Source organism: Apteryx mantelli, chromosome 5 (genome assembly GCF_036417845.1).
Source record: "Apteryx mantelli isolate bAptMan1 chromosome 5, bAptMan1.hap1, whole genome shotgun sequence".
NCBI classification, from domain to species: Eukaryota; Metazoa; Chordata; class Aves; order Apterygiformes; family Apterygidae; genus Apteryx; species Apteryx mantelli.
The window spans coordinates 7,400,926-7,424,448 of NC_089982.1; the positions used below are offsets into that span (position 1 = coordinate 7,400,926).

The window sequence follows — 23,523 nt, forward strand, 5'->3', positions numbered from 1 at the left end:
GTGCGCTGCCACACACCAACATGCTGGTCTGCCTCCAGCACACTTTAGTCTAAGCACTTTTTTACATACAGAAGATTAGCATGTAGACAAAGTTTTCCTTTTAAGTTAGGTTTCTGCAGCTGAGTGCTATAATAAAGTAGTAATTTCTGATTTTACTTGGGTCTTTTCCGGACACTCCATAATTGCCTGATACCTAAAAATCTTGCATGTATTACTGTTTATTTCAATTTTCTGAATGATATCCTTTCAGGAGTTCCAGAGTTTTTATGGATAAAATATGGTACGATTTTTTCAAACGTACAAAATACACATTCACTGCCAATCCTGTCAAAAAAGATTACGAGTTACTTTCCTCATACTGGAAAAGAAGTGGAAAGAAAATGCTTCCACCGAAGTGGCTGACCAGCAGAGGGAGGTGCAGCCCTGCAGCCACCCTTTGGCAGCTGGGCACCCCCACACCATATTTAAGCAACATATGAACACACGATCCATCAAAGATCTCAGGCTCCTGCCTGGAAGCTGCATGTGACACCCTCAAAACCCCCTAAATGCACAAGAAACAACGATCATTAACGCACAGTTTAGTGGACTGAGTGTCCTCCTTGTCAAATCTTATTTCAGGTGCAGTGCGATTTTGGGGCAGTTATTCCAGCATCAGTTTTGTTAGCCCTTGCAACGTATGTGTATTTAGAGCACAAAACACGCCAATTTATCCATCTTAACGGATTTTCTTATGTTCATAATCTGGTAACACATTTCTATTTTTTTTTGGAGCAGCAGGGAGGTAGCTAAATACACAAAAGTGCAATTGCCGCCAGTGTTACTGGCAGCAGATTATGAAACCCACACTCAGGCTGACCAGCCTCTTCGCCTGGACTCACTCCGACTTCATGCAAGTTCCAGCATCAGAAATGCAGAAAGTCAAGTAGTAAAAGGTATCGAAATCCTAGTGACTTTTATGGGCCTACTTTGCTATTCACAACTTTTGGGTGTGCTTACCTAAAATCAGATTGTTCTCCTGCGTCCTGACTGCATGCTTTGTGTACTACCTCCACCTGCACCAACGTTTTCCTTCTGGAGTGATTCTTCCGGGAGTTGGAAATGAGCTGCTTGAGAAAAATCATGTCAACAGGCAAAGATGTTTACAAATGGCAAACGCAGAAGAAGAATGAGAGACAGTCCTTCACTAACTCAGAGAAAGTCTGGAGTAAATAAAGGTTTGCTACAGATAAAAGTCAACGTTCAGATACAACACCGATCACACAGCTTTCCAAAAGCTCCATCATGACACAACTGCCCTGAGCTGCACAGAGAAACGTGTGTGGTTGTGTTTACCTTGCTTGGTGAGTGTCTGCTCTCTCTGCTGAGGCTCCTACTGCACGTTCACTGCGATAAAAGCTTGTGACCACTGTTCCAGCATGAAATGACACTCAGACACATTTTACAAACAAGTCCTCATCAGGCAATAAAAACTCAGCCAATTAACCTGTTCAAGCTTACTCAGAACCAATGCCTGCAAGGTGAGTAACTCCAGATTACTCTCACACTTAAATGTGACTTTCTACCTTCATCTAGGCTGAAATTCCTTTTAAAGCTATTTTCAACATCCTCTCGCTGGGGTGTTCAGTTTTGCAAATCTAAGTACTTTATTCTAGATGCTCTACTTTATTTTTTTGCTGGCTGCTTTTACCACATCTGTATGTTTTCTGAACCTTTGCATGTTCTCTCAACTGGAACTGGCAGAAAATACAGCACCCTTGGCCAGGAGATTAAACTTTTATTTTTAATTCTTTCCTGGCCCTGTCAACAAGTTTGGTGCTGCTGTCACTTCATGGCAATTTAGAGCAATTCTTTGGCTTCCAGACAGTTTCGTTTTAAAGCTGCTCAAGTATAAAAAAAAGTCAACAGGCAGCTATATAATTTCTGTCATCAGACTTGTCTGGTCAAAAGGGTCTGCAGGGGTTGTCATGCGCAATCGCTTTGAGCAAAGAGCCCCCACAAATAAATACCTGCTGTTTCCTCCCCCATGCCATGCCTTGTCATTCGCTATGATGTGGACAAGTTTAGCCCAGTTTTGGATGATTTTTTCCACTGAAGTGGTGACTTGATCTTTCAATTACCGCGCACAACCCGCGTGAAGTGGTGCCACAGCCAGTGTCCCGATTAAAATAATAAAGCACGCGTGCACTGGGCCACGACTAAGAGGACGCACGCACGCCTGTGGCTGACTGCTTTGCTTTTAAGTGCCCCTGCTACCTGGCAGCATCCCACAGAAGAATTTCTCTGATGCTTATTAAATTAATGGTCCCGAAAATGAATGTGCTAAGCAGGAAACTATGCAGTTCTAGCCGTTCTTGGGAGTGGCAGTAAGGCTTGGCTCTGGTTACATGGCCAGCAAGAAAACTTTGTGTGTCTCCATTTGCTTGACGGGTAAGACTGAGCACAGGCCAAGAATCACACGTAAATTATGAATTATCTTCCCCTACACACATTTTCCAAGAAGAAAAGCAGGACTGTGCAAGTCAGCACACCTAACCCAGCATGGGCTGATGGGAGGAGGTAATTGCAACTCCGTGCACCATCCTGAGCCAGTCTGAGTCAGATCCACACCAAACAACTACCAGAGGAAACAAACAGCACAAGGCAGCCACCAATATGATTGCATTTAGCCATCAAATAAATTGTCCTTGCACATTACTCCACAAAGCAGCTTTCTGCTCCCTTCTTACTGGTATGTTGTGCAAGTGGTCACCAGCTCCCCAGCCAAAATCACGGTCAGCACAGGACAGAAAGGAGAGGAATGAAAGAGCAGAGCCAAGCAGCCTTCCTTTCTTCCAGTTCTCAAAGGGCATGCTAGCTGCTGTTGCTATATTTCTGTTTTGTACCCTGTCTTCCTTCTACCTTCAAAAAACTGCCATGCCCTTTTCCCTCCCCCTTTTCCCAGCTGGTCACCCTCAGCTCTGCCTCACCCCAGCTGGTTTCCAAGCTCTTCATCACCAAATTAGAGTTGCTGGACCACTGCTAGGTCAGCTAACTATAACTTATTTTACCTCTGACAACCTCGCTGGTAATTCGGCACTCTCCATCTTTACCGAAGATCCAAGACTCCAGGTTTCCCTGCGAGATGCCCCACGCACGTGCTTTTCCTGCTTGTGACATCTGTGTGCACTTAGGCTTTCAGCCTAAGCCCTTCAGGGTAGAAGCCCGTTCAATTTTGGCACTAACGTTGCTCCAATATAGGCCAACACTCCCTCCACCAGAGCCTCTCAGAGGAACTCAAGCAGTCTGACGTGGGCACTACTTGCTCTGCTCTGTAATGCCCACGGCCACTTGAATGGGCACAGCTATCCTGGAGGAGCAGACTCCGTCACAGCGTCTCAGTTTCGGAGCCAGCGTCACTGCTATCTCCAGCCCCCTGTGGAATCTGTCTGCTTCTGTGAATACCGCAAGGTATTTCCTCTGCACCTCCGTGGGGTTGATTCACACCCACTGATGACTGTTTTCTAATAGAAGGTTAGTTACCACCCTTAATTACCATTTCTCTCATTGAAAGAAGGTCAAAGTTGTCAGACAAAATGAACCGGTAAAATGGACATCTGTTTTTGTCTTTTTTTAATGCTATCAACCAAAAGAGACAGCATCAGACCACTAGGCATGAAGTCATTACGAGAGGAAAAATGGGAAATGCATACCTACCAGGCATCCACGGCTTCCGAGACTGCTTGGCCCAGTAAAACACGCCCAAGTCTCATCAAAACAAATTGGACTTGGAAATACACTTCAATATTTGCTAAAGCAGTACTTAAAGAGTACTGATATCACTGTGTCAAGATGAACACCTGGATTTCAAACTTCAAGTTTAAAGCAATTAAAAATGTAGTTTTGACACCTTCCCTCCAAAGACGGTGATAAAATGAAGCCAGTGGCAAGTTCGTGTCATCGAATGCTTCAACCAGTTCAGCCCTTGTGCTGAGAAGGATGTTTGGTGCTATCACACATGGCACGACCACACGAAGCCTCAGCTACGGAGGTGACCTGCACCCCGCTGCTGGGCTTGGGTGGCTGTGCGTGACTGGAACAGAGGAGGTTAAAAAAAACCAGTTTCAGATCACAAAAACAATTCCCTCTCCCCCGGCTGCTTACTTTTCATTTCATCTTTACAGTTTTGACCAATATCCTTTTCATCTGAAGAATTTGAAGACAAGCAAGTCAAAATTCACTTTTTTAATTTATATATATATATATGTATGTATGTATCTATACACACACGTACACGGAGCAATTCATCCTCAGTACAGAAGAGAAACAAACAAAAGATCTGTGGCACAATTTCTTTGGAGAGTTTTTTTTCTTTTCTTTTTTTTTTTAAGCTGTATCACAGATCTGATTTTCATCTTTTTAAAGGACTACAAAAGGCCGCTAATTCTTATTCACAGAAGCCTCAGAGTGCAGATTCAGTGCTGAAGTACTTAAAATATACCCATCCCCTCCCCTGGTTTAGTTGCACATCTTTTCCCACAGGAGACTCTGTTCTGCGAGATGTCGAGTGTCCTCAGTATTCCACGAAGCTCTAAGACTCGACGGTACCCAGGCCACAGCTGGGTCCCAGCACAGGTGAAGAACTGCTGAGGGAGCGAGAACTGGCACGTTATTCCACAAGAGATGGGGACAACTTAACAGATTTAAGATCAATATGCCCCCTTCAGGCAACTTGACGATTGCTTTTTAAAGAATGTTTTCACCGAGAATTGCGGTGTTTTATCTATGCTCAGAGATGAGGAGCAAGGGCGAAAAAACCCAACCTTGGATGGTAACACTGAAAACACAAATCACACGGCAATGACCCGGCAAGGCAAGGACAGCGCGGCCGACAGCTGAGCAGATGAGCAGCAGTTTGAGCGCGATGCCATGATTCACGTGCAGCCTGGAGACCTGACAACATCACCCTTGCCTGCGCTCACAGCACTATAATAAGCATTCGCTTAACAAAGAAAACACCATTCAGGAAGCCCGTCTGCCTTCTGCCCTCATTCCCAGATTATGTCTCGCTGATCCCCAGTTCCCAGGGCTTTCTGAACAACAAAACAAACCAAAAACCTTACACAAAATGCTAACTAGCTCTCTGGGCATTTCTGAACAGCGAGGACAGCTCACGAATAAGAGTTCAGAAGCTGCCGCGCTTCCTACAGCAAGCAAAAAGGTGTACAGGTTTGGGGAACTTGAAGAAAGGCCTTGCAGCTGCAACAGATCACGCGTGGACTGACATGCACATGCAAATGTTAAATCAGAACAGAAAAAAGATACCAGTTGGGCTGCAGCTTTGCTTAACAGAAGTGGACAACATTGCTGTATTGTTACGATGAAACATTGGACCCAAAAAAACCCCTCAGCAATACTGAGCAGGAGAGGAAAAAGCCACCAAGAATTCCAGGAACCGTGCACCTTTGCAAAACGCATTGCCAAACACAAGCGACAACATGGTGCGGTTGTAACACGTACACATCCTTGTTTCAGGGACACAGAGAGTTTATGGAAACCAATTCAGAAATGCTGATGACGGCCTAGGAATACTGTTGATGTCGGGGAGTGACAGTGGTTCCTAAAAGTGCAATTACTACAAAGAAAGCACAGGCTGCCAAAGAGAGATTTTAGCGCTTGGAGACCAGGATAGGGTTGAGAAGCTGCAATCAACCTTTAAGGCAGCTGTTTGGCTGGAAATAATGTAAGGGTAAGCAAGGTCAAAGGGAGAAAGAAACCTAATCTATAACGTATAAAAAATCTCAAAATAAATTAGACGTGGTTTCAAAATTAGGTTTGGTCAATAAATAAACAATCAAACATTATTGGAAAACCACCCCAAAATATTTTACCTGATGCTGGCTGCCAGTCCCAAGACCTCCCATGCCGCCTTCACCCCTCCACAGCTTTTGGGCCCTTTCCCTACCGACGTGCCGTGTCTCCTTCCGCACTGCGCGGCTCCTTGCCCTCCCCGCCTCCATCACTTTGCCCCCAGGGCAGTCTGATACGTAGTGTGGAAAACCTACCTTTTGGGGACTACAGCGGGAGCCAGGAGGAGAGGAAACGGTGCGCCAGAGCACGCGAACGAGCCCCGAAGAAAAGGCTCCCTGCAGGAAGCACAGCTGCTTTTCAGCTACCCCTCTCACCCCACCAAAACCAGAACCAAGCCAAACTCGCAGGCATTTAACCCACACACCCTAGGCATATATAGCCGCAACCAGAAGCGATCTTCACACGGTCTTTTTCTTACCCTACGTGAATCTTTTAACTAGCCTCCGGCCAACATGGTTTCACGCTGCTTGAAAAAAAACCAATTGCAATGATTTTAGTCCCAGTTCCAGCTTGCGTGAGTAAATGCACCAGCAGGCTCCTCCAGTCTGTTTGGTAGCTAAAATCACACCAGATGCTCACCTGGGGATGTTTCACATTTCGCTTTTGATAAACTATGTTTTCTTTCTTTTATTCTTACTTCAATACCAATATTGCCATTGGGATTTTAAGTGTGCAGTGAAAAAGTGCATTGACCTAAAAAGAGTGTATATTTCTATATACAGTATCTGTAACAGCAAGATATCTAGTGAGTATTAAAACAGGTTTCAGTATCTTCTACAATTTACATACTATTTAAAAAAAACCCACATCCATAATTAGCAAATAGTCTTAGGTGCAACGCGTGTCGCAAAAAGGACCTGAATTATACACATGAACTATATCACAATAGTGCATAGAGATATGCAAAATCATTCTTCCAAGGAACAGTTACATTTTTCAACACAAAACAGAAAGTAGAAAAATACCCCAATGAGAAGTATAAGGCCATTGCCAAGAGATCACCTTACACGACCAATGAGAAGTAGAGCCACTACAGGAAATAAAATCCCAAAGGAGCACTCGGGCCAGCTGGCAAAAATCCCGAGACGGTCAGTACTCTCCTCCTCCCCAGGTTTCAGAAATGTAATAACAAACTGTATATGAGCAGATCCGCCTCCTATAACTAAGCCTTGCAACATCTTTATGGCACATGCATAACAGTACACTTGAATCACAGTTTCTGCCTTGTATTCTTATTTCCTTATTTAACTTGTCAGACTGCATGAAACAAAACTGTAGATTTTTCCTCCAAAAAACCCCCAAAGCCGGTCTCTATCGGACATTATTTGCCAGTTTGAAAAAGAGACCCCAACACACCCCCGAATCCCTCTCACTAGGATACAAGGCAGATGTCTGTGTGTTGTGACTCTCCTGCCACTCTGAGCCTCTAGATTTGCACCCATTCGTGTTCCTAAAGGAAAGGCCGAGAAGTGACAAACACGGAAAAAATTCAAACAATGACTTCTCGTACAGAAATTTATACTCAAACCTAATTCAGAAATGAAACACTAAGACCGTTCAGAGAGAAGAGGCAAATTACAATTTCTCTACAAGAAGCTGAGAACATGAGGACTCTTGCAACAACGCTTCACGAATAGGCTACTTCATTTATTGTTTATTACCCCATATGCATGAATCAATCATTTGGGAAATTCCATCACACACAGGGCAGAAAAGGTTATTTACAAGAGGGAGATGCACCCCCCAAAATAAATTTAAGATGTACAGATTTATAATGGGAACCAAGAGGGAGCGGAGAGGACAAAAACAAAAACAAGGACATTGCAGCCAGACTTTGACTTTCAGTTACAGAAGAGATCTACATCTCCACCTAGGTGGGGCTTTTCAACTATTAAATAAATGGCATCTTAAAAATAGAACATTTGACAATTTAAACACACGTATTATTTCTTCTAAATAAATATTGCATGGAAATGATGCTGCTTTGCTACCATAGCCTCCTTCTTTCCTTCTGGGACTCAACCATCACCTTTGTTTTTCCTTTGATTCCTGGGTTTGCTTCCTAATGGCAAATGGTATTTCCCCCACTCTTTTTGGGGGGCCTGACCAGGCCCCACTGAAAACTATGGGCATCTTTCCTCACCCTTCGTGGGCCTCTGACCTGGCTCAAGGTTGAAACATGATGGCTTTTTAAAAATTAGCTATTATTTACATGGTCTCTTCTACAGACTAAAACAGAACGTAGCTTCATGGTTTGCAGCTTATCACAGATGCTTCCAGAGCCCACTCCTCACTTTTGAGATGAGATCCCCAAAACGAAACCCCCTACGCACGCTGTGCTGGCTGCCTGTGATCTTGTTTCTGACCGCCGCCAAGGGGAGCTTGCTGACGGCTGCCCTGGGAGCGGGAGCGGGCCTTGCACAGCCACCGCTGCAAGGCAACGGGCCACGCACTGCGTTTTCCCCCACCGCCCAAACCGTCAAGAAGCAAATGGCAGCAGTGCATCTGCAGTAACCGAGTCTCTCCTTGCAGCCCTTGCTCGCCCAGCTCCCTTGAATAAGCTTTCCCAGGAGCAGAGCAGGACATTAGCGCTGCCCAGGTACCAAAGTGCTCAAGAGGCAGGGGAGGAGAGGTCCCCGGGGACCTGCGGCCGGAGAGCCGCGTGCTCCTGCCAGGCCAGCAGGCAGCCACAAGCACTGCTTCCCAGGGTGAGAGCACCTTGCCGAGGCGGCTCCGATGGGACAGCAGCGGCTGAACGGCAAGGAACCAGACCCGGCAGCAGGGAGGCAGATAGATGGGCAGGTGCAAAATGGAAGTACCTGGATGATGAGGGTCCCTATTTCACCTTACACTTACCCCTAGTGCTCTGCTGCATTTCTTGCAGACTCCCATACTGATTTTCAAGTTCAGTAAAGCTTTCTACCTTCCTTCCTCCTCAGCTGACAATCCTAAAACTAGCCTTATTTAAGTCAGAAGAAGATATCAATCCGCTGGTCTGTAATCCAGCTCGTTACAGTCAGAACAGCGGCTCCAAAGTGCACATTGAAACTTGAATTTTGTTTGCCATTCCCACACTTCCTGAGAATAAAACAGTTAATACAGAACCTCTGCCCATGCATTTACTCAAAGCAGTTGTTCCTCCTGAGAGGAGGTGCGTGTGTGGAGTTTCATAAGTAAAACTGGGGGAGAAATATGGACTTTCCTTCCACTGGTTAGGATAGCTTATCCCTGAAATGCACTAAGGCTTTTAGTAAAGTGAACGTAAAAGGACAGTTCCTTTAAGATCTGAGGAGACACACCTGGGATCCCGAAGGCCCTCTGCCACCAGAGGAGGTAAGAGGAGAGCTCTCGGTGCCGACCCCACGTGAAGTGCTGGGGCTCCCCAGCTCCAGCAAGGCTCTCCCACATGGTGCACTCCTGCCAGTGAAGCCTTCCCGGAGGAAGCAACTTTTAGAAATTCAGAACTTTTGGTGATATCTGCTATCAGTTTTCATGAGCCTTAAAACTGCGACCAAATATTTTACAAAGGGGGTACTGCTGTACTGCAGCACACATGTTCCTCCATCCTGAAATTATGTGGAAAAGGGAGCTAATTCACTGGAAATATTTTCTTTCCTGTAAGCACAACTATTCTGTGATGCCATCCTGCTCTTCACCACTCCCACTGGTCTGTCAGAAACGGGGTGAGGGGTGCAAGAGGGGACCAGAGAGCTAAGGCACACTATTAGGTATGAGGATGGCAGAACGCTGTTGTAATGCAACAGGAAATCTTTGGGTAAAGAAGGGTGCCATCTTACTGAACATGAGAATGCTGTGGATACGTTCTTCACTGTTATTGCTGTCTGCAAAACCACCATTTCAAAAATGCAGCCCCTGACAAGGAAGAAATGCTTGCAAACAGCTAATGATTCCCTTTTGTGTTCCCTTGAAGATGGATTCCTAAGTTGCTGGGCCCAACCTGTAGCTCAGTTGAGAAAGAGCACACGAGTTATCTCCCACATGAACGATGTAGTACTTCAGCACCAAATCCTGCTCTTAGATATTCACCAAGACCAGCGATGGTTGTGGGCAAACATCCAAAGGCAAAATTTGTTTTATGTTCCACATTCAGCAACTCAGTCCCACCTTAAGTAGAAGCAATTCCTCCCAATTTAAGCTCTAAGACTCAGAATCATGTCCAAACTATCACAGTGACCCCATATGGCTGTCTTCCATCCCGCCATTCCCCCCCCCCATCAAAACCGCAAACAGCAATCAGACGAGGAGTCAGCCCTCAGTGGGAGTGATGTTCCTCCACCACAGAAGAGACACGGAGCTTTCCCTAACCTCACCTGATAATTCCTCCACCGCAACTGTGTTTGGCTTACGAGGCTTAAACTAAGCAAGACCATAAGTGAAATCGTTCTAGTGTTAAGGGCGCGCGTGTGCATGAGTGCATGGCAAGGAAGAAAATCAAAGCAACGATGATTTAAGAAGTGAACTTGCAGCACTGAAGGCAGTGGTTTCACTCGCTTCTCAGTAGAGCAGCTGGCTGAAAAATGCAAGAGGGTGAGGTTGGAAAGCAGGCAAGGCAGACCACTCTGCCATTTTTATTTTAATGTAATGCTGTTCGGTGCTGATGAGGATTCGTCCTCCCCTTGCTCTGTCATCTGAGAAACAAAGAACCAGCATTATGGTTTGCATCTGTGTTTGCAAAAACACTTCTCTGAAATTTCTTCTGGGCACACAACCGTTGCAGACTGCAGGATGTTGCATAATAACTTCTGGAGGCAGATTTCCTTCTTGTCGGCACTTCTTCATGTGTGATTATTGTCCTGCTGGTTATTTGTAATAGAAATGTTTATAGACCATCAATACATTGAGCCACTCAGACAATTCATTGCACTTCGTCGTTTTAAAGGAAGGCATCATCAACTCTGAGGCCTTCCTCCATCTCTTCTTTTTCAAGGCAGCAAAGTGCTACCCTAAAAGCTCAGTTCAAAATTTTTCCAGTGTAACCAGATCCCTTCCATCTTGATTTATCTTCCCTTGCAGGTGCTTTGTATCCAATGATTCAACAAGCCAGACTGTTTCTGAGGCTTCCAAAGTGCAAAAGAGTTCAAGGTATTTCACCACCTTGAGCACCAGTTAAGGCGTATTTGTTTCCAGTCTCAGCCACTGTAAACCCTGTCTAGTGTAGTGTACCAGTTCAGTCATGCTACTGTTCAGTGCCAGAGTGCACACCGCTGTGCTGAGTTCAGCAAAAAACTCTAGAAAAAGGGGAGGGAGAAAGAAAACGGTTGGTTTTCACACAACAGGCACATCCGAAAGACAGAAGTGCAATAGAGAGAAACAACAGCAACATACTTTCAGTGAGGAAGTCTGATCAAACACGTTAATGTGAAAGAGCATCAATACTAGAAGGCCGAGAAGTGTAACAAACCTGCAAGACACAGCGTGCACGAGGAAAACCGCCTCGTGCCCACGCAAATTGAACCTCCTTGCATTAAAAAAAAAAGTTAAGATTTCACAATAAGTGTTCGAAAATTTGGGTGTTCATATCCAGGTCTCCCACCCACATGCTTCCTACAGGGCTCGACTCAGACCTACCCAAGTCGTAGGGGTGAGGGAAGGAGGGAAGCCTGCAAGCCCGGGCACACTGCCTACTCCAGCGCAGCTGCCGGCTGACACCCCTCAATTATGTGTGCATGATCAGACATTTTTTCCACAGATTTTAAATAAGCCAGATTTGAGTGCTTTTCTGAGCGATGCCTGGAAGCACACATAGCTGTCATCACGCTCGTCCCCATCCTTCATCCCCAGGCCTTGGAGCCATCACAGCTTCTCAGCAGAACAGGTTTAAAAATGTTGTTTTACGTGGGCAAAACAGCATACTCCCTCCTCAATCTCATGCAAAGAAACCTCGACCCACTAGATGTGAAAACTTTGGAAAAGAGTTCACCTCACACGAGGCAGATACCTCGTACAGCTCAGACAAGGTATGGCCAAGTTGCAAGTCTTTGATTTCAGTTGCTCGCAACTGGACACGTCAGGCAAATTTAACAACAGTGTTACTATCCTGCAGCCCACTTCCAACAAACTGTTCCCCTTCTGGCCTGGGAAGCAGATGCTTCGTGCAGCGCCGAAGCCTGGCAGGAGGTGATGGACTTCTGCACCTATGCAGGCAACGCAGCAGGGCCGAGCGCTGGCAGATGCCTGCTGCACGTCCTGCTGAGACAGCAAAGCACACCCTGCTCTGCACTGCCAACAATCCATGCAAGTTAGAGTAAATTACATGAAACTGTCAGATCTTTTTCTTTTTCAGTCATCTTTCCAAGATGTTACTACATGGCCCACCTTCCAGTTACATGGGCCTGTCCCAACCCCTCAGTTTCTCCAACCTTGGGCATAAGCCCAGGTGAGAATTTCTTCTTGTCTGTGCAAAGACCTCTTCAGAAGCAGGGGGTGTAACATTTTCACTCTCAAGCTTTCCACTTGCCCCCGATTTTCCTGCTTTTGTTTACAAAATGGGTATCCAGTCTGTCCACCAGGAACAGAGGATCTTTGCAGGAGCTGTAAGCAGAGAGAGAGGGTTCAAAACCACAAGCCGGGGCAGTCAGAAGATAATTTTATCCGTGAACACGGCAGAGTTTGGATTTAGAGTGACTCCACATTCACGTTTGCAACCTCAGCTTGTCCTCTCTGAGGAAGACTTGAGGCCAGAAGACAACCTGTTAGAGCGTCACAATCCACAGCACTATTCTGAATTACCATGTTGAGCTGGGTCCTGTCCTGGAACCATCTACTTGTGGACCCAGAAGAAAGCATTTTAACTCCGCAGAAGTGACTCAGAAACCAATTAAAACTAACTGTTTTCCGCTAACTTGAGACTTCCCTGTTTAAGGGAACCTGATGGCTGAAAGCCACTGTTGCTTTTCTGTTCTTCTTATATGCTATGAATAGCATAAAAGCGTCAAGGATGTGGCCTTTTAGTTTTATGTATTCACTCCCCCTATCTTTTGGCATCTGTACGTTACACTGAGTATCTTAAACTTCCAAATCTGAAACTCCTACACCAACCCAAACAGTCAAAACAACTGCTAAACCTCTACGGGTATTTGCTGTTTTCCTGCACAGATATACTCCTTCGGGAATACGTACTACCCTAGTAATCATTCACCCACATTAAAATAACAACATAGAACAGGTTTTGAGTTTAGTCTTGATTGATGCAAGATTGTTCTCAGACTGCCCTCCCACGGGTTTTCCTTGGTGACTCATTCACTTTCTGGCTTATCAGCAACATATGCTGCTCCTTATATTTGTCAGTCTTTAATCAGCCTTTTGAGGATATAGTCCACAATATTACGCTTGAATTGCTGCTGTGAGCACAATTTTGCTCAGAGGACAGCCAACAGTTACTTTATTCAAAGGTGACTCGCAAAACCTTTTTGGGTTTCAGCCCAAGCTGCCCGATTAGCATGCATGTTTTTACAGCCTTCCAAGAATTTAGGCAGGCATATCATACATTTTCTTTTTCAAGTTTGTCATGGAAATACATCCCTTCACCTTCAGTAGCTCAAAAAACCTCACCTTTTAGAAAAATGACACTATAACTTCATGTGGGATGGCACATTACAGTCTGAACTGCACCCATTCTGAGGGCTTTTGCTTATTCACCATTGTATGTACCACATGATAACAAAACAACATTTTTAACAACAAAACCATAAAAGAAAAGAAATAGCAGCAATTATAGGAAATGTTACTGGCAAATGCTTGTCACGGGCCCAGCAGGGACTCCAAGTCAAGTGTTGCTCGCTTACTCTCCTAAGGAGAAAAGCCAGCTTCACAGCTTTCAACACAAAAACTCTGACAGATAAAATGAAACCCAAGGCCACAGACCACAAAGCTTTTGTAAAGAAAGGGAACCAACTCAGAAACACAAGGCCCCCCAAAAGGAAAAAACGAACATTAAAAAAACCCCTTATACTTCTCATGTTACCCTGAAATGAGCTGGGTGCTTTCCACCACTTGATACCCTTGTCCCTTAGCTCTTAGATGTCTGAGCAGGCCAAGACAACCTTTTAACTGGAACACTCACTGAAGTACCGCCATAAAATATCTCCACCAATAACCTGCCAATATGCCCCAGATGTCTTGGTTACTTCAACTATTCAAGACTTCGATCTTTACATCTGGTGTTTGCTTACCTGAGTATTAGGATTTAAGCAAGTACATACATGCAAGCACAATACATTAAGACAGAGAAGCCAACGGGAAAAACCTTACCCTTATTCTTCCTGGCCAGGGCATCAGCCTGTTCCCAAATATCATACGCATAGAGGATATAGGAAGTGATGTTGACATAGGAAGAGGTGATGCTTGGGATATTAAAGGGGACGCTGACTGAAGAGCCAATGCTGTTGCCACCACAGTTGCTAGCATTTGATCCTGGCTGAGAACTCACAGAACTGGCAGGAGAGGGCATTGGAGAAAGAGGAGAAGGCGTGCCTGTGCTTCTGCGGGAGAGAGAAACACCATCATGAACACTTAACTTTGAAGTTAAATATCTTGCCACAGGTCAATCTCCTGCCAGGAGGTATCTGGTGTCATCCAGACCTGCACTATGAAGTGGAGTATTGAAAACTGAGATGCGTTCAGCTACATAACACACCGTTGTCCTCGGAGTGCAAGGCCACAATTTTTGAAGTGATGTGCAACTCTAAGGACTCCTCTTATGACAAAAAAAAAAAAAAAAAAGAGGGACTAGACCTCAGAAAATGCCACCCATCCAGCTTACAAAGTCTGTAACTACTTGTGGAAGTCTTACCCACATTCCCTATATAGTTTGCCTAACAAATTCCATTTTAGGCATGCTTAAGTTGCCCAGATATGGTGTCGTGAGATTTCTGAGAGATAGTCAAAGCAGTTGGGTCAGCTTAGGCATATTTATTCACAGAACTGGGAAAGCTACCTGTGGTCAGCTCACCCATCCTCTGGACGCAAGCTGGCTTCCTTACATCACTTTCCTAATTCTAAGTTACTCAAATAAGAGGGCTCCACCACCGCACTGGGAGACAATTTAGATACTGCTAAACTATACTGTGCAAAGTGGCAGAAAAACAACTGGAATTTCAACAGCAATATTAAAGTCCAAATAAGCATCTTTTAACAATTAAGTTAAAAAGGGACAGATGTGAAGCTAGGTATCTGTCTGCCAAATGCAATTATCACAATACACAGAAAATAAATTCTTACACATTGTCACAAAAATGCACTTGGCCACCTCAAGATATTTCCAATTAGCACATGCAAGTATTGCATGAAATGCAGGCCCAGTCTTTTAAGCATCAGGCCAAACACTCTTATGTGCCATTGTTCCTTTCACTTTTGCTGTCACATATACAGCAACACTGCTGCTGACACACAAAAAATGACAAAATTTTCAAAAATTAAATTAGAAAGTGACTTTTTAAAAAAAAACAGTGGATAAGCTAATGAGAAAATATTGAAGTATCACTTTAAAGTTATGCTACCACAGAGTAAAGGCATATTCACACAGGACAGCGGCCAGGGAGATGGGGATGCACTTACAAGTCCTATGGGGACAGAATTCCATTAGGTCTCCATGGATCTGAGACATCTAACAGAACAAGGATGAAAACTATAGGCGCTGTCAGAGAAGCACATTGACAAGACCTTCCCTGTTCCTCTGAGCCTGCTTCTTTGGTGGAGAACAGTTCAGTATGATATGCAGTAAATCTTTGCATCTTGTACCAAAAACAACTCTTTCAAACTGAGATGACAGCAAAGCGATAGCTGAAATATATTCATGCCCCTGACAATACGATTTCTGTCTGTGAGATAGAGAGGGAGCTGTGAGTCACTCAAATACAGCTTGCAACTCAAATACTCCGGCTACTACTTTTGCTCACAGCTTTATTGACATACTACAACATACCTATTTTTTAATCTTACCTTGCAACACATGGAGAAGGTGCTTGTGTTACTCTGGAAGAACTCTGCAGCAAAGAACAGAATTGTTAGATTTGGGTTTGACAACCAACATCAGTAGCTATCCCCATCTGTTAAGCTGGTAGCCTAATAATATACATGTTCTACCTTGAAGTGGTCATTGAGGATCCTGGAATACTTTATTGCAGTGTCTTTTTTGTAACGAAACATTGCCATGTGCAGAATGGACTGGCAGCGCATGCTGTGAACAGAAACACCAGAGAGTCAGCGCTCACATCTGCCTGCTGCCCGCTTGGCAGTAATTAACCTTGCAGAACAGGGGCAGACACATATCAACTTTATTTCAAATTCAAGAAAGCTCAATCTCTCCTCCTTCTGCTCATCATAAAGACTGTGAAAAAAAATCACATGAGAGGAAAAAACAGTGGAAGGGTCACATCTGCTATTTTACAGAAACAGGTGCCCAGCCTCTTATAGGTGCCATGGGCCCAGTGTGCCCCCATCCAGAAGTGCCTCAGCTATGTTCAATTGCAGCTTCTGTTACACAGCTCAAATGTGGACAGCCAAATTTCATTCTTTCACCTTAGGTGAAAGCCCTTATGCATTCTCAAGTTACCAGCAGATCAAATTTTAGAGCCTTCACCTTCCACGTGTGGTCCCTTGTGATATTCCAGCTCAGCTTAGAGATGTTTCAGTTCGCTCTGGTTTTTCTATCATTTTGTTTCCTTGCAAAATTTTGCTTCCCATTTAACTCATTCCTTCACCCCTGAAGGTCTTTCACTCCAGCAAGTCCAAAACCAGAATATGAAGGCACAGAAAAGCAGTTACGTACCATAACACAGCAAAGATTTTTTCATGTGAAGATGCTGAGGAGTCCATAAAGGATTTTAATGTCATTATGAATCTAAGGAAACAAAATTAACAGAATCTTGTCAGCTACCAGGGCTCTGAAGTCACACAATTTATAATGTAGTGCATGCCACCGGTCCATAAGGGGTGACCCCTTATGCCATTCACTCTCCTAACACACTAATTAACAGGCAACATCCCTACAAATAGATGCCCCCCCCAAGGGCCAGCTACAGATCTGGGGCCCAGAAGAGGTATCCACCTTACTACAGGTAAACTATTAATTCAAGCGCTTCTGGCCAAGACAGACATCTTGGTGGAAATCTTTTGGCAAAAAAACTTTTGGAAAAAAACAAGCAAGCAAAATTTATTTTTGAAAACAAAGAAGCAAAAGTCTTTTGGAAATACAGTCCATCAAAACCAGAAAACAAACTTAATGCAATTAAAAAAAAAAAAAAAAAAAAAGGCTGAAGTCCACCATGAAAGGCAACTCACAGCTGTTTCAGCCAGCTCTAAGGCAAAAAGTTGAGTCAGCCCTTGTAAATACTCACATAATCCCAAAGTTCGATATAGATAAAAAGACACCTGTTTCTTTTCTCTCCAGTATATGGTTCCTTGGGCTGCATTACCTGTGTATGTCATGACTATCACAGTGATATCTACTATAGCTGTGAAACACAATGGGGAAGCCTGCTATAAAAACTCCAGTAAAATGTACTGGTGGAGACATACATAGAAGAAACCAATATCATCTGCCTTCAATCAAACTGCAAGACCTTTAAAGGTACACTGTTCCATACACTACATTGTTGTTTTGTTTTTTTAACTGAAACACTGTTGATTCACATGCAATTGCAACTTCGAAACCAAATAAAGCCAAGGCTCCTTCGTGCCTGTGAATGTCTTGTCCAGTATTCACTGGTGTACCTCAGCTGTAAGGCTCAAATCCTGAGCAGCGCATGGTACCTAATTCTTGTGATAAGCAATGCTGAAACACTTCAAAAGATTTGGTTCTGGTGTCTTTGGATGGTCTGTCTGTCCTGTGTGTTTGCACGGCAACCAGAACTCTGCTCCATGATAAGAATCCGCAGCTGCCACCGTCACAACTAAACACCACAACCAGCCCTTCCCCTCCAAACGTGCCATGCGACCAGCAGGCTTCTGCAACCACTTACTTGATGAGATCTATGGTGTCAGCGAATATGCTGTAAGCTGATTTTGGTGCTGGTGCATCCGATTCCACGGCAATCCCATATTCAATGAAGGAAAGAGCAGCATCCAAGTACTGAAAGGCCTTTCCAGTCTTGTCGGTCTGTTGGGAAGAAAACTCTCATTTTTAGACTATGTGAAAAGCTATTTCTCTCAGGGTACTTGAACTCCTTTTCTCTCCCTAGAGAGGCAGAATTTGTAGAAAGAAAAAGATGCAAGTAAGGCCTCCAAATGGTATTTAAAGGGTTCTCAGCAACTCTTGTCACAGGGAAAGTGTCCCTGACTGCTTAACGGCGAAAGGCATCTGTCCTCTCTTGTTGCCACCCTTCAAGGTCTCAGCCTGTAGGCTTCTCTTTAGGAAATACGACAGACAGGACCATTCCGCTACGATACTTTCTGTCCTCACCAAGCTACATTTGTAGAGCAGACCGACTTCTCAACCTCTCCAAAATGTACCCTGCAGTAAAAAGTGCTAACTCCCCTTCCTCCAGCTCTCAGTCTGGGTCCTGGACAAGAAAAGCCCTGTTTTCAACCATGCTAACATTATAGGTGTTATGGTGGCAACTAGACATCCCTCTGTGCTAAACAGCATGTGCTTTAAGAGTCCTAAAGTGACTCCTCTGAGTACACCTGTCCAAATAGTTGGAAAAAAACACAAGGGTCCAAATGCAACCCAGCACTTCTGTAAAAGTGCAGGTGATGCCAGATTTACAAACAGGTCATGCAGAGCTGCTAAATGAGGTCCCACATCAGCTTTATGTGCTCTGGCTATCTGGGTCTCTTCTGGAGTAATTCTTTTCTTCTGATAATTTAGTATCCTCACATTCTTTGGATATTACTGCCTGGTCTTGGAGGCCTGCCTCGTGGCAGGCAGATGGGGGCTTCCCACTGCAATATTCACTGTGATCCCAGGGCTCTTCACACCCTCCCTTGAAATATAAAATAAGGAGAGGGAAGATCTCTCTGTTTTACCTCCCTGCCCACTCTCTTTAAGGCTGCTACAGGAGTCTTCTTCCTAGAGGAATCTTCTTTCGAAACTTGAGATCTTGTTTTATATTCAAATTAAGTATTTGGAAGAGACTCACAATAGCTTTCATTTGGTTTGAAATCTGTCCTGCTGTGAGAAAAAACTCCTGCATTTACCTTTACTTAAAAAATACAGTGCTTAAACAACGAAGTTTCAAAGGAAGTACTTTGGTGCATTTCTTCAGTGTGCAAGGATGTTTACTCTTACAGAACTTAGAAAGCTTGAACAAGATTTACCTGCTGTTTAAACAGAGACCCTCACAGATTACCACCTCCACAATCTGCACACGCACGTCCCACGACTTCATATGCAAACAGATGACAGCACAGTCAAATGGTATTGCTGACCTCCAACGGGAGCTGGATGTGGTATCAGCACATACTAACATTATCATCTGACTAGCTATATATTTTTGCAGGAACATGAAGATACCTTACAAACATGAGGGTTTTGCAGCCAAAACTCCTTCTGCAACTGTGAGTACTGAACCTTGAAATGATTCTTACACACATAAAACTAGTTTTCTTCTGATTTACTTATATGCCTTGACTGCAAATTTATCTCACTGAACTTCACTCCCCAGTTGTCCCCACAAATTTCTGTGCAGTGCCAACTAAATTCATACAAGCAACTGTCAGCAAGAGAACCTAAGAGGAAACTAACATATGATATTTTCAATGATGTGAAGAGAAGAAACTTCAATCTTCTATTTTTTAAAAAATCAATATTTTATGGCAAACGTTCCTAACAGTGTCAGCTGTTTGATTATTGGAGAAGTACAGATCTGGCAGAGTATACTGATCAGTAAACGTATTAGCTTTACAGTCACTCTGCATGTCTAGAACAGTGCGGTAGAGCTGAAATAAATATCATAGTTTCTTCCTGCTTCCTGTCCTCTTGTGCAGTGGCTGGACTAATGCAATGGTGTCTTCTTATCCTCCCACTTAAGTCACTGGCCTTACACGGCCATCCGTCTCAGGGTTGATCCTTCCACTCTAAGACCTAGTCCAAGCTCAGGCTGTTGTCTGTGAGCAACCACAGTAACAAGCCCAGCTTATCCAGACCCCAAATCTCTACATCCTCAGAGGAATGACAGAGATGATCAAACATTTCTTCCTCACTAGAACAAAAAATTCTCATAGAAAGTGTATCCTAAAACCCAGCAGAAAGCCTATAGCTGTGCCTACCTTCCCACTCCTCAGATATCAGTAAACTCTGCTCCTTCAGACTCTCCACACTTTCTCTCTGCTAAAGCCATCTCCCCGACAGCTCTGTGCACACAGACAAATGCTTTTCATTCTGCAGTATTTTTCTGATCTGCCTGCTCTCGGCTTTCACAAAATGAGATTTCCAAAGGCAAACCTGGGTGTTCTCATCTGGGAAACTCTTGTCTTGCCTTCCTGTTCTGTTCCCACTGAATTTGCAGCTGGAAAGCTGCAGCAAACATTTTACAGCTCCTGGATTGAATCCTCTCAGTGACAGGATTACATTATTAGTTCCCTGGAGATTTAGACTGTAGATTACCACTAGATCTTAACAGTCAACAGCTGGACAGCCTTTAAAGGCTTGGCATTGTTTTTTTCAGTGGGAAGAATTAGCAGGAAAACAAGGCAATTGTCACTTACAGTGTAAAAGAGTTTAAAAATTATTTCCAGAGATGAAAGGAACTCGCTCTGTAGATACCTATGCTATATTTTGGCACGAAAGGCTGAAAGCGACAAAAAAGTAAAACCTCTCACTTTATTTTTTCAGGTAAATGTCAACTGGCAACTGTAGATTACCTGACTGAGGCACAGTTAGCAAAAAATGTACTTAATTATGCATGCTATTAAACTGCGCACATCTGAGAAAGCCAGCTACATCTGCAAAGAGCACTTTCAAATCTTGTTCACCAGCAACAGAATTATCATCAGGATCCTGACATTTCGGAGGAAACTGTCTTAAAACTAACTTGTTTGATCCATCTTTCAAGGATTTTGTTACAGTTCTGCAATGCAAACAGACCTGCTAATCTTGGACAATGTCAACTTTGAATCCCATTCTCTAGGTCTGCTTATACAAAGGGAAATGTTTCAAAAATAGGCAAATAAAAACAGCCCCCTGACACATATGATTTGAACAAAATCCATTAGGTGGAAATAATGCTAGCCACCAAATCTTGTTCACCAACACATAGGTACCAGCTCTGAATGTGAGAACTGCTTAACATTTCCAGCACAGGGCCAAGACTTACCATAGCATCAGCTTTGTGCTTCAGCCTCTTGGCCTCTTCTATGTGATATTCCATTGGATGCTGTCTGAATTGGGGACAGAGAGAAGAAAAACACAGACAAAAAAAGGGCAGGATAAGTACCAGCTTTACCTTCATATCTAGAGGATGCTGTGATTCCTGTACAAACCCTCACTTATTATGCATGCATTAAAAATTATAATAATCACTAACTGAATGCTGTCAGCATGTTCAGAAATACACAGCATCTGAATGCACAGACAAGACGGTATGAATATAAATCGATTTAAAAAAAACCTACAATAGAAAAACATTGAAAACTTACATTTGGACATCAAAAAAAACTATGCTAGGCTATTATGAGGCCAAGTTTACTTCTTCACTCTCATGGAAAGACAGTAGTTATGGGATCTCATATCATTCCTCAAATATAATATCACAAACACATTTGGACTGAGATGAATCATACAGCACACTTTGCAGTACAACACACACAAATCAGACCAAAAGGGCTTACACTCCGGCTGAAGGACCAGCCCTGCCTGGTGTCTTCTGAAGGGACAGAAGAGGGGTATAAAATGAGAACTTACTTTTCAAACTTGACTTGAGGTCTCCTTGGCTTGGAGGTACCATTTGGCAAAGAAGGCACTGGGAAAGGATTTGTGACATCCCCTGCAGATCCCTGGAAAAATCACAGTGTAGAGAAGAAACTGGTTACAGAGATACCATCAAGAACAGATCTAAAGTCGGGCTTTCCTAAATTTTAAGAGAAAACATTTATTTGCCCCAGGCATTCTCCCTTCTCCATGCTCCTCCTCTTCTTTCCTTCTTCCCCAACCCTCCCCACCCCACGGAAGTGGAAACTTGGCTTCTCATCTAACTGCTAGTAAGGCTTAATACAATTCAAACTTTCCCTGAGCATGGAGAAATCAAGTAGCAGATTTCCTTGCACAACAACTAAGGTAACAGTAAGCCTGCTAACAGCACCTTTTCCATGGCCGCTAGCCAAGGCAGGAACTAGCAACATCCATTCACACCTATCTCTAGCTTAACTAGACAGCAATTGCTGATTCTGCATTACCAACTAGAATATCAGGAAAAGGAAAGTAGTAAGCCAGCTAATACAGCATCCACAGTCTCCCTTAAGAAACACATGTGAAAGTCCTGGACCACACACATCCAGAAACTAGCAAATGGCAATATAATTGAATTTTATAACCCAGTAATGTAAAGACCCAGCTGCAAGGCTCATTAACAAAAACTGGGTAAGCAAGCTATATAAGCTCATACCAAAGTTATAGTCAAAAATAGGGACTGTTGTTTCTTATTTTTAAGTGATCCACTCTTTCTTTTTGTAAAGACACTTATTTTTATTACTTTACTATTTGTAAAGACACCATCATGTCATACATGCAGTTGCATACAGTCAGAAACAGTTACTGCTAAAAACATGATTCTCTTGCCTTTCCTTTATACCTGGTTACCCCTTCTCACTGTTTTTCACTGGTGAGATGAAAATAGATAAAAAAAATTTCACAGAAGTCATCAAGTTAAATTGCCATGAACATTTCAAAATAAGTGTCTCATACAAAATCCACAGACACCCTGACTTTAGGTCAGATTCCTACCAAGAGACAGCAGATGGTTAGAGAGTTATGTCTGCACCAGCCAATCTCTCCCCTCCGAAGGGAATCTTTCTGGGATAGGTCACACTAAGGACCTTCTTAATGTCACGTGCAACATGGAAAGCGAGCAGAGACATTAGTGTTGCAGCAGCAGTGCAATCTCTTGGTTTGTTGATTTTGCCAGCAGAACCCTGACAGCATATTGCTCATCACACTACACCAACAAGGTAAGGTCACAAATGCAAGCCCAGAAATCCCCGTAACCACAGACCTATCTGAAGCCTCTGCTCCCTGTACACCTTTAGGGAAAGAATGCTCCCCTTTGGGCTAGCAAAATATAGTCACAGACATCCACTAAAGGGTCAAAGATGCTTCTAAGAGCCTTCTCAGGCGGCTGGCTATCTTCCTTCCCTTTTAATATTCTAAGGTCTTGTTTCTGAAGAGAACCATACAGCACCCCTGGGTTGCAGGAAATATCCTGCCAGTAGTAACTGATACCTACTTTGTTGCTCTTAGGCTGTTCAGGATGCTTTTTGTCCACTTTTTTGTGCTTGGAGGACAAAGGATCCTTGTGGCTGCTCTTGTTCTTGGCAGTGTTATTTGTGGCAGGCAGCTGGCTGCTCTCACTTCTGTCTCTCTTTTGGGCCATCTTGGTTGGCTTCGGTGCAGGATGTGCAGGAGACATGGGTGGCAATGGTGGGGGTAGCAGGAGATCTTTCTTCTGGATCTCAAATGAAGCTTTCGATACTCTGCAGATGGGAAGCGAATTTATCGTT

General features: G+C 43.8%; 1 protein-coding gene across 3 annotated transcripts in view; it reads right to left on the reverse strand.

Moving 5' to 3' along the window:
* Positions 1-4,209: 4,209 nt before the first annotated feature.
* Positions 4,210-23,523, reverse strand: part of AFF1 (ALF transcription elongation factor 1) — a 107,614-nt gene continuing 88,300 nt past the window's right edge. For 2 of the 3 annotated variants that reach the window (XM_067297413.1, XM_067297412.1), the window contains exons 13-21: positions 23,250-23,496; positions 21,713-21,804; positions 21,126-21,189; positions 17,832-17,968; positions 16,640-16,711; positions 15,955-16,048; positions 15,811-15,854; positions 14,122-14,351; positions 4,210-11,099 (exon numbers count right to left, since the gene is read on the reverse strand). In XM_067297413.1, coding sequence (XP_067153514.1) covers positions 10,978-11,099; positions 14,122-14,351; positions 15,811-15,854; positions 15,955-16,048; positions 16,640-16,711; positions 17,832-17,968; positions 21,126-21,189; positions 21,713-21,804; positions 23,250-23,496 — 1,102 coding nt within the window. In that variant the 3' untranslated portion in view covers positions 4,210-10,977. The remainder of the gene's footprint in view (positions 11,100-14,121; positions 14,352-15,810; positions 15,855-15,954; positions 16,049-16,639; positions 16,712-17,831; positions 17,969-21,125; positions 21,190-21,712; positions 21,805-23,249; positions 23,497-23,523) is intronic. The other variant, XM_067297414.1, reaches the window with a different exon arrangement.